Source organism: Anopheles marshallii, chromosome 3 (assembly GCF_943734725.1).
Source record: "Anopheles marshallii chromosome 3, idAnoMarsDA_429_01, whole genome shotgun sequence".
Lineage (NCBI taxonomy): Eukaryota > Metazoa > Arthropoda > Insecta > Diptera > Culicidae > Anopheles > Anopheles marshallii.
In genome coordinates, this window is record NC_071327.1 from 2,300,751 (window position 1) to 2,312,306 (window position 11,556).

Here is an 11,556-nt window from a genome sequence, read left to right on the forward strand (position 1 = left end):
CAATGCTGTACTCTAGAGAATACTATTAATGTAAGTGAATGGTTAAATACCACCCGACAATTATAGATACATACATATGGCGATGTGAGAATCGATCTTCTTGTGCATTCTGCAGAAATGCACGATTTAACATCAGATGCCCGTTTCTGGATACAAACTCGACTTCGACCTTGTCACCCTCCCTAAACCAAGAACATGTCTGGCTCTCCAGCTATGGGTAAATCAAGTCCCAGATAGGTCGCATTGGTCCATAAATGTCCCAGTCAGCGGAAACCACTGTAAATAGTAAATTCGTACGATTGTTTTTGTCTTCTATCTTCTGCTAGAGATGACGGTTAAGTAAAATAATACCAGAACGGACTGAAGTAAATGCAAATGTTTCGATTGGCATAGGAAGAGAGTGTGTGCAGCTACAGCAGAGGAAGACTGGGAAGTCTTCTGAAACTTCGCATTGGTGTACGTGTAATAATTTTAAAACAAATATTTAATGCAACACATAGAATGGTGGTAGAATTAGTAGTATCTGAAAATCTTAAAGAGCAAAGCGCACTGAGAACATGCTCGCGTGTGTTACGGAAGAATGATAACGAAGGGGCGAAAATTATTCATTTGTGTAGTAAAAACAAGAACAAACTACACACAAACGGGCAGTATTACTGCTTCGATTCGACGTAAACAGAAGCGGATTGGAATGCAAATAGTTTTACAGAGCATGTGTGTGCGTGCGTGTACGAATGATATGGGTGCATTTACCGATTAAGTAGGATGAGAGAATCCATCGAAAAACTGTCCGCGCTCCGAGTGTGATTGATCGATGTGTGTAGTATGTGTGTACGTAGCGCAGGTTTGTTTCATGTAAATATTTGAACAAAAAGGTGGAATGAAAGGAGAAATTGTAAAAGATTAATGAGAAACCAGATGGATTTACATTAGAAGACGATTAAAAAACACAAATCCACGAAACCATCGAGAAAGCAAATATATTTTCTCGGGAGAAAGTATATTGTATGTGTGAGTGTTTTTCTGCTATTTAGATATGATGAAAGAAATTGGAGAAGATGCCAGAATATTCTGAAAAATAACCATAATTCAGTGCACTACAAAATTATGTTCAATATTATTAACAAAAACTACCAACTACCAAGACCAACGTTATGCTTGTTTTGAACTCGTATAATAGTCATCCGAATGGGGTTTGACAGTTTTATACCACCTAACGTCAGCCCAACTGTCAACTACCCCACTGACAGATGAGGGTCGAAAAGAAAAAAAGAAAACTGCATCAATTATTGTGACGTGGTTGAAAATTTCGAAGAGGAATAGTGTCGCGTTTCTGTATGCAGAAATAGCGCAAATTTTGTGTAGAAAACCAACTCGGCACAGTGCAAATTCTGGTAACGTGAGGCCGCAAACATTACGCACAGAATAATCCATACCCGGTTATCAGGATGAGCTCGTTTAAGCGAGATAACAAGGAGGAAGATGACGGTATGTATTTTGATCCAGCCAGTTGTTTGATCGCAGTCACCATCGACGGCCGATATTCGGACGAAAAGAGCACGATTAAAGTAATTTGTGTGGTCGTTTTTTCACGGTTTGTTGCTTTCTTTCATGTGGCGCAATAAACGTGGCCGCACACGGCGTCGGCTGGCAGGTGGCAATCCATGGCAAAACCTCGAAAAAACGTCGGTGCTGCAGGAGACGCGAATGTTCAACGAGACACCGGTGAACGCAAGGAAATGTACACACATTCTCACCAAGATACTGTATCTGCTCAATCAGGTAGGTGTAGTCACGGCATGGTTTCTCAATTGGGCAACATCACCCAACCATCGCCCCTGATTGTTGATATTCTCATTCATTGTAATCCGGTAGGGTGAGGTGCTGGGCACAAGAGAGGCTACGGAGTGTTTTTTCGCGATGACTAAACTGTTCCAGTCGAAGGATGTTGTGATGCGGCGCATGGTTTATCTGGGCATCAAGGAGCTCAGCCCAATTGCGGATGATGTTATCATTGTAACGAGCTCGCTGACGAAGGACATGACCGGCAAGGAGGATCTGTACCGTGCTCCGGCAATCCGAGCCCTGTGCAGTATCACGGACAGCACGATGTTGCAGGCCGTTGAGCGCTACATGAAGCAGTGCATCGTCGATCGGAATGCACCAGTATCGAGTGGCGCACTCGTCAGCTCGCTGCATCTGGCCAGTACGGCCGGTGAGGTTGTAAAACGCTGGGCAAACGAAGCACAGGAAGCACTTAATAGCGACAATATAATGGTGCAGTATCACGGTCTTGGTTTGCTGTACCACATCCGGAAAGCGGACCGGCTCGCGGTTACAAAGCTGGTGAACAAGTTGACCCGCCAGCATCTACGCAGTCCGTACGCTACGTGCTTTTTGATTCGCATTGCGTGCAAAATCATGGAGGAGGAGGATGCAAGCGGGAATGCGACAGAAGAGTCGCCACTATTCAACTTTGTTGAGTGCTGTCTGCGCAACAAATCAGAAATGGTGGTTTACGAAGCTGCCCACGCGGTCGTCAATCTGAAGCGGACAAATCCACGAGAACTCTCGACTGCGGTGAGCATTCTCCAGTTGTTCTGCGGTTCATCGAAGGCCACGTTACGTTTTGCAGCAGTGCGTACGATGAACAAGGTGGCCATGTTGCATCCACCCGCCGTCAATGTGTGCAATCTCGATCTAGAAGGATTGATCGCGGACTCGAACCGATCGGTAGCAACACTGGCTATCACTACGCTGCTAAAGACGGGTGCGGAAAGTTCGGTTGAGCGATTGATGAAGCAGATTGCAACGTTTGTGGCGGAAATTTCGGACGAATTCAAGCTTGTGGTTGTGCAGGCGATTCGTTCGCTGTGCACCAAGTTCCCCCGAAAGCATGCAGTGACAATGAACTTCCTAAGCGGGATGCTGCGGGAGGAAGGTGGCTTGGAGTATAAGACATCGATCGTCGACACGATCATCCTGATTATTGAGGAGAATCCCGACGCGAAGGAGGCGGGTCTCGGTCATCTGTGCGAATTTATCGAGGATTGTGAACATACATCACTGGCAGTACGAATTCTGCATCTGCTCGGCAAAGAGGGACCGTACTCGAAGTGTCCGTCACGCTACATTCGCTTCATCTACAACCGCGTCATACTGGAAAATGCGACTGTACGGGCGGCGGCCGTCGCTGCAATTGCACAATTCGGCGCGTGCTGTCCGGATCTGTTACCGAACGTGTTGGTGCTGTTGAATCGTTGCCAGATGGATTGTGATGATGAGGTGCGCGATCGGGCCACCTATTATTACACCATCCTGAACCAATCGAACCCGGACCTGAACAAGCGGTTCATTGCCGACCATGAGATCGTATCGTTGCCACTGCTGGAAAAATCACTAAATGAACATCTAAAGGGCCCACTGACGGAGCGTTTCGATCTGTCGATCGTACCGAAATCGCAGGTCCTCCAGCCGGAAGTAAACGAGGAAGTAATGATCATGAACAAAGGTAAGATCTCGGGCAATATAAGTACGATTTGCAGTGAAAATGGCATAACATGTGTCTCCCCATTTACAGCGGCACCAAAAATTGCCCGTGTCAATCGCGAAGAGGTTAACACAGAGAAGCTGCTTGCCATACCGGGCATTCATCATGTGGGCGCACTGCACAAATCCTGCGCACCAGTCCAGCTAACCGAGAGCGAAACCGAGTACACGGTGTCCTGCATCAAGCACTGCTTTGCGCACCACATCGTGTTCCAGGTAAAACTAATGTTTTCCTAGATGAAAAGGAAGCAAAATGAAAATCTTTTCAATCTTTCCTCGTTTAGTTTGATTGTGTCAACACGCTGTCGGACCAGCTACTGGAAAATGTACGCGTCGATTTGGAGCTTCCGGAAGGGTTCGTATCGCGTGCCGTCATTCCGTGTGCGAAGCTACCGTACGGTGACAAAGAATCCACCTACGTTATCGTGCAATTCCCCGACGACGTTCCCAGCTCCATTGGTGAGTGTACGACTGTGTTATATCTTCAATCCTTCGGAGAGTATTGTTCTTTACGTTCTGTGCCATTTCAGCCACACTGGGTGCAACACTACGCTTTCTGGTAAAAGATTGCGATCCAGCAACCGGTCAACCGGACTCGGACGAAGGTTACAACGACGAGTACATACTAGAGGACATCGAAATAACCGTTGCGGATCAGATGCAAAAATCAAAGAAACAAAATTTCCTTGCCGCGTGGGAAAGTGCCGATACAGAAGGTTGGATAATGATGAAGATATGCAGTAGGAACATTTTGTTACATTTTTCAATTGTTTAAACTCTCATACACAGAGTGGGTTGAAGCGGAAGACACATTCGAGCTGTCGACAGTGAACAGTCTACAGGATGCCGTCAACACGATCCTCAAATTCCTCGGCCTGGCTCCTGCGAACCTCTCCGAAAATGTCCCTGACGGAGCCCACACGCACACGTTACTTTGTTCCGGTGAGTGTTATCATTCGCAACTCTTTATACATTGAAAACAATCTGATTACTTTATCGTACTTTACCTTCAGGAACGTTCCGTGGTGGAGTAGAAGTGTTTGTCCGTTCGAAGTTGGCCGTTGCTGATGGTGTCACAATGCAGCTGACAGTACGATCGACGGATATGGACGTTGCGGAATTAATTACATCCGCGGTAGGCTAAACACGCAGGAGTAACCGAACAGAAACAGCCGGACGATATCGAGAACCCCCTGTCTCTCGGCTTCCATTTTGCTTCTGCCCCAATCTCTCTGGTTTTTCTTTCTGTTCATGAGGACGCATAGCAACCGATGCAGAATCTATACTATGGATACTAGACCAGCGGGGTTCACTCATACGAACGCTGTTGTTGACTTTCGTTGTATGCTATTCTTTCATTCCGTGCGTTATATACAAGAATGAGCCTCCCGTCTATCCGTTTGCTCCAGTAGATGACGAGTAGGACGGGGACTTGCAACCTTGCCCCCTCTTCCTATTACGTACTCAAAGCGAAGCAGATAGGATGGAAATGTGGAATATATTTTAACTTACGTTACTATTAGCAAAACAAAGTGGAAGGGAAGTACGTACGAGTAAACCGTGTCGCTATTTAAAACATTCACAACCCAACCCGCAATATGCAGCAGAAGGCGTTTTTTTTTTTTATTTCTTTATGCTTTCAACAAACAACACCAAATGTAAACACACGAACAAAGTGTATAGTGAAGAAACTGCTTATTGTATGCTAATTTTTGGTGCAATCTCCTTTTTGTCGCGTTATGCTTTTTTATCTCATAATGCATCGAATTGCACACAGATCCGCCGCGCTATGCTGAACCACAAACAAACACACACACACACACACCCCTCGACATGCAAATTCCCTTCCGGGCACGTGTATGTGAATATGTATTAACTAGTGTAATATGAGTACCACTGAAACAATAAAGAAACACGGTTACTTTTGTTTTCTTTACTCATCTCCGTTGACTTACAGGCTTGTACTTTGTTATACGGTGAACTGAACTATCAGCTCGCGAGCTTAGCCTCCCGACGTGAGCTTGAGAAGGGAGGAAGCTATTTACCACGCGAGAAGGGTAGTACTGTGTTTATACTTTGAGCCTTTATTATTCCATATAAAATAAAAAAGAGCACTGTATCTGTAGTCAAAATGTTTGTTGTTTCATGTGGAAACATGCAGTCTTCGCAACATGCAACATGAGTTCTTCGTTTCTCTTTATCCATTTCACAGCCAATACAGTGTGTAGCATAACTGTATGAACGCTTGTTTCCATAAGAAAAACCCCGAAGAAAATAAAAACTTAGTATATTATGATACGTTTAAAACGATCGTCTCTTATTGATAGAAGGAGTAAAATGTAAAAAATAAAACTACTTTAACAAATCGGCAAGTTCTCGCCTAAGAAAAGCGCAAAATTTAGACATCACCGCTAATTTGCCTAAAACTCAACTGCACGAGAATTTTGTTAATCTGCTACGGTACATTCCCCAAACATATCTTCCAGCAGGCTTACATTGTCTTCGGACAGTCGGAACGTTTGCCAGGTGTTGGGTTTGTTGCACAGTACGTGCAGGAACTCCATGAAACCATCGTAGCTCGTGTCACCGGCAACAAATGCGATCGTTTCCGCAGTGTCCGGAACCAGTCGGACACGTTCCGTCGGTAAACGGTGCGCTATCAGCCAGCTGCTTCCATCTGCTGCAGAGTTTTGAGTGTCTGCGACCTGTTGATGGGAGCAAATCGATGCAAGTGCCCTATCGACAAGCTGCTTCGTAGCCGAATGTCGCAGAATTGGCTGCAGTTCGGCACACTCCTGGAAGACACAGAACCGGGCCAGATCACCTGTCCGCATCCGTTCGAAGCGTACCAACTTCATCACACTCTCGATCGCCTGCTGCCGTGCGCTCCAATCGTACAGCAACCATTGACAGGCGGCGTACAACACATCCGTTTCGTCAAACACCCCGATAATGTTGGACGCCAGTAGCACCGATAGCTCCTCCAGCGAAAGCTCGCAAAACTCGGGCGTGCTAACGAGGCTCAGGAAGAATCGACAGATCCGGCGCAGCATCATCGGTTGCAGCTGGACGCTGCGAAACTTTCGCGCCTGCAGAAACACGAAGAATGCCACATTCTCAACCACCCTCGGATTGTCCAAATGTTGCCAGCAACGTTCGACCAGCGCCGGGATCCGGAGGAACTCAGCGGCCGACAGTACGCTAACGAAATGTTCCCACTCGAGCTGTCGGTTAGGGTCCAAGATCCACTCGTACACGATTTGAAATGCGGCCGAAGGTACCTGCTGAGCTGGAAGGTCCACCACCGCCTGGCCCGGACGCACCTCCTGTTCGAAGTATTCGCTGAAGCACTGCAGCGGCAACAGGTGACAGTGAATTAGATTGTCGTCGATGTGCACCTGAAGGTCGGTGTTTTCGCGCGCCTTTATTCTACGCTCCATCAGTGGCCACAGCGCGGACCGGTTGCTTTTGCGCAGGGGCGTAAATGCTGACTCCAGCTGGGTGCAATCTATATACTGCAGGAAGAAGTCACTAGATATCGAAAACTGCTGCATGTTCTCATCGGAAGCTTCGCCCATGGTGGTTCTGCAGGTGTTGATAAGTTTAAAACGCGAATGGGGTTCAGAATAGTTGTACTGATGCTAAAAGCACGCGTATAATTCCGATTGGCAATAGACTTCGCATGCTTTGATGCAGTAGCATTGATGGACTGTTTCGCTCTTGTACAGCTTACTGTGTGACGACATTTCTCCCATACGACATATTGATCTATCTTGTGCATGCGGTGGACAGTACATCTTCTTCCGATCACTTTAAAATGTGAAACTTCCATGGAACAGACTGTTTAATCTAAGACCAACAACAACCCTCCGCTGTAGCCCCCGTCAAGTCAAGCGGGAACAAATACTGAAAATCTCCAAGTCACCAAGAAGGACATCGTCTATTTTGAATACTTTAAAATCCCATGAACTTCTTGAATATCTAAAAGGTTTTATTATTCTTTACCTTCAGGTGTAGGTTTATGCCATCTTACGGATTACTTGGGGAACTGTACTTCAACTTTGATTGTTTATAACAGAAATGTATTCAATGTCTGAACAATTATTTCCCATTGACTAAGTGTCTGAGGTTCATGCAGAAGCCCAAGAACAGTATTCCAACAAGAATGTGTATGATCAGCCTGACATTATTCAATAGGCAAGGGCCAGTTTTATCAACAAAATGAAAAGTTTTTAGTCAACTGCTTCATTCGCGGAAGTTAAGTACAACGCTAAACACCCGCTTATGTCCAAAGCCGAACGAAAATGCTACAGCATCAAAATTTAATAAGGCCGCACAATAGCCCGCATCAAACCAAAAATTATTTCCTTCCGTACGTCACCGGCAACAGATTGATTCGCCCTTTGCCGATAGTCATTATCGGCAATTTGTACGTTGAATGTGCGAATTTATCGTCCGGCGCTAGCCAAACGTCCCGACCACTACACTCGACTGCAGAACAAGAAGCAACCTAAAAAAATAAAGAAGAAATACAAATTCACTCCACTATCCGAACAAGTTCGAGGTGACTGTGAGCGCCCTGCCGTTGTACGATTGTGCGGTGGTTCTGCATCGTGCGCACTCGTCCTTAATTTATGATAATTGTCTCGATACATTTTAATCCTTAGTCGTATGCAAATTGTGGCACCGAAATGTCGCGAACTCGGGTGTTGTGGCCATCGCCATTTGGGGGTTGCAAACAGTTCCATACCACGAGCAAAGCATTGTGGCGAATGTTTGGAATACACACACACATATACACACACACACATCGCATAAGCAGCCGTCTTCTCTTACTTCCTCTCGTGCAAAAGTAAATGAATTTATTTCGGTACATTAAACGATTTGGCTGCGGTTTGCCGTACTTGAGAGTGTAATTGTTGTTTATTACTTTTTAGTTTCTGCTGGCCATGTAGAGGCAAGAAAACCCGCACTGATTTATACTGGCGGAATGAATTTGAGGCGAAAATTTGCTCTGGAGTATCTGGGGAGTATTATATTGTCCTAACGTGTTTGTTTAAATAGAGTTAAAAGGAGACAGTAATCTTCATGTCAAATACCAAATTGCCTTTTTTATGCGATATATCACAATGTACTCAATCAATCAATTCACAAAAAAATATAAATAAATAAATGAGAATAACAAAAAAATAACGATTTTCATCAAGTAAAACAAAGGTTATTTAATAAACCGAAAATCTTGAATAAATGTAATGAAAATAATATAAGACATATAGCAAGAAATAGTAAAACATTTATTTCGAACACAAAAAGAAGCGAATGCATTGACAAGACAGTTTAAAAATAGTAAAACAAAGGATATAAAAATAATCTAAATCGCAAACATAAAAAGTACATAATTAGGAGAAGTGAACTAAGTAAAGCAAAAGAAGAAGAAAGAGATAAAAACAAACATGATGATAATACACCAACCAGAAGAAATATTTTTAATACTTTCTATCGAGCAATGTTCAAAAGCAAAGCATAAAAATAAGGAACAACCCAAACGGCTGCCCCGACACCCATAACAATATCAATAATCATAAAAGGCATTCGAAATCCATTAGGGACAAATCTTTTACATTTTATTTACCTCGCACCAATTTGTTTCAGGCGGTGCGGTTGTTCCGACCACTTTTCTTGCTTCCTTTTTTTCATTTTCCTTTTGCTAGCAAGTTTCCCCCCGGGGGATTAAAAGCGCGCCGTTGGAGGAACAAGGCCAAGTGTAATCGAATGAGTCGAAGACACATGGACACAGGAAGGTGGTAAATTGTAATCGCTTTGTCATCGACACACTCCAAAGCATACCATGCGAGAGAGAAAGAAAGAGAAAGAGAGAGAGAGAGAAAAGGACTTGAAAATCACCTCTTATCTGAAGGCTCTCACACGCAACACGTTCTGAGGTTCGCGCGAAGAAACGGCAAGGAAAACGGTAAACATTTGACGATTATTATCACTGTTATCACTGACACTTGGCCGCTTGGGCATCCCCCATCGAGCGGCCCATTAACCTGATGGAATGAAATCGACGGATAATTGCTTCGGTGTTTCAGTAGCACGTGCCAAGCGTTTTCCTGTTGTCTCACTTGTCGCTCACGGTGTAGCGCGAAGGGAAGCGAACGGTTTAGCTCCACCCCTTGACGGTTGAGATGGACCAATCGAAAGCAATGTAGCATCGTTTGTAATGGCGTCCGTAGTTGTTTTTCGGTCGTCCAATTTGGTTGTGAGTGTGAAGCATGCGCAGTGAACAAATGTACATGGAGGCGCCCGGTAGTTTGTGGAGGTTTCAGGTGCACGGGACCATTTACGCTGGTGTTTCCATTCTGATCGGATATTGTTATCGTTTTATGGTGAATTTGTACTCCATAAAATTATATTACATCAAAGCGCTCTAAATGAATATCAAAAAACGATTGTTAACTATTGATAGTTATGTTAAAGACATGTTTTATCACTACAATACAACTTTTGTGAGATAATAATAAACTATAAGAGCTGATAGCAGCTACTTGAAGTTGAAAGTCACAAGTTTTAACGCTTTTTTTAATCATTCACACATCAAAGTACACACAAACAAGACAGCCAAACTGTAGATGATGAAAATTATCCATCAAGAGTGATTAAACTTATCTCCCAAATACATTCACTTACACACACAACCATCTCTTCCTTCTTCCCACATCACCGTTAAATTTTAATACCTGTGATGGTGAGCCTGGTCTTCCCTATGCATTCCCATCCTATCGATAGAAAATCGCTCTATTAAGGCGAAATATAGCCCTCACGGACGATTAAGCATCCTTCCGGGATGTTCAGCGTCGCGTGGTACGATTGGAAGAGTGCCTCGACGCAAGATTTCATTCCCATTGTATACTACGCGTGCCCAAAGCACACACATAGAAACGCCTGGTCACGGCACATTTGCAGGCGCACTTCAAGATGTCAGCCTGCAAAGGGGAGCATCCGGTGACGACACCGCACTCAATTTGATTACTTTTTATTATTACGATAATCATTGCACAAACATGCAATTGAGCGAACGTGTTAAAAGCACACCGCGCCACACACACCCACCCACTCACACAGATAAAACGCAGAGTTGTGATGCGAGCAAACGTTCGTCTCACTCTGGCTGATGCGTGAGAGCTGTTTGCTTTCGGCAGTCTCCTCTACTTTACTCACCCTCGAAGCGCGTGGTATCCTTGAGGGAAACCTCGGGGAAGCTGGTCGGAAACATAGCCGTGCAGATGGATGCACCCATGCCGATATAGTATATGCGGACAAACGGAATAACAGTTTATTGTTCGTTCGGGGGTCGTTCCGGTTGGACCTGTTCTGGTTTGGTTTACGCATCAACTCACGCCATCGCGCACAAGAAAAAGCACCTCGCAAACGCGTGTTCAGTGGAGACAAAGTGTTAAAAGCCATGTGAAGTGGATAAGAAAAACTAACAGAGGCAAATAATAAACGACCTCACGAAGGTGGTGAAAAAATACAAAGAAATGGTGCTGCAGTCTGAAGATGCAATATTGCACTGAGGGAAAAATTATTGCACCAATGAAAATGGTAGCATCTTGCACGGAACGAGTTGTAGTACCGTGTTAAAAGTGACAAACTGCAACATACGGATTGTGATTCATGGTGATGTACAGTGCAGTAGAACAATGTGTGAAAAGTTTTCCAATCAAATACGTAATAGAATAAATTTAAGTGAGCGAATAGTGTGGTGAATTGAAAATCGTTCCACCAAACGACGCTATTTTCTTAACTTGAAGAAGAGCTCTAAACGTCTGACTGCAGTATTTTTAGGTGGATGATATTTTAAGGACTACACAACATTTCATAACATGTGATAGTAAGTAAATGATATAAAGTCTCAATCTCCATCTTGAGTTAAATCGATTAATCCATCAATCAAACAGATAAATAGGATTTTAAAAGATACTTTAGCTATACTCATTGCATGAA

At 44.2% G+C, this 11,556-nt stretch overlaps 2 protein-coding genes across 3 annotated transcripts; one reads left to right on the forward strand and one right to left on the reverse strand.

Moving 5' to 3' along the window:
- Positions 1–1,448: 1,448 nt before the first annotated feature.
- LOC128710802 (coatomer subunit gamma) lies at positions 1,449–4,693 on the forward strand. Of its 2 annotated transcripts, XM_053805655.1 has the most exons (8): positions 1,449–1,488; positions 1,655–1,782; positions 1,876–3,511; positions 3,581–3,765; positions 3,834–4,008; positions 4,080–4,265; positions 4,339–4,491; positions 4,563–4,693. In XM_053805655.1, the coding sequence occupies exons 1-8, from the start codon at positions 1,449–1,451 to the stop codon at positions 4,691–4,693; spliced, it is 2,634 nt and encodes an 877-aa protein (XP_053661630.1). The 2 variants fall into 2 exon arrangements, with proteins under 2 accessions (XP_053661630.1, XP_053661629.1); XM_053805654.1 differs by lacking the exon at positions 1,449–1,488 and having other exon boundaries at positions 1,612–1,782.
- Positions 4,694–5,996: 1,303 nt separating this feature from the next.
- LOC128712060 (uncharacterized) lies at positions 5,997–7,127 on the reverse strand. The gene has a single exon (XM_053806955.1). It carries the CDS (start codon positions 7,125–7,127, stop codon positions 5,997–5,999), a length of 1,131 nt encoding a protein of 376 aa, XP_053662930.1.
- Positions 7,128–11,556: the final 4,429 nt, after the last annotated feature.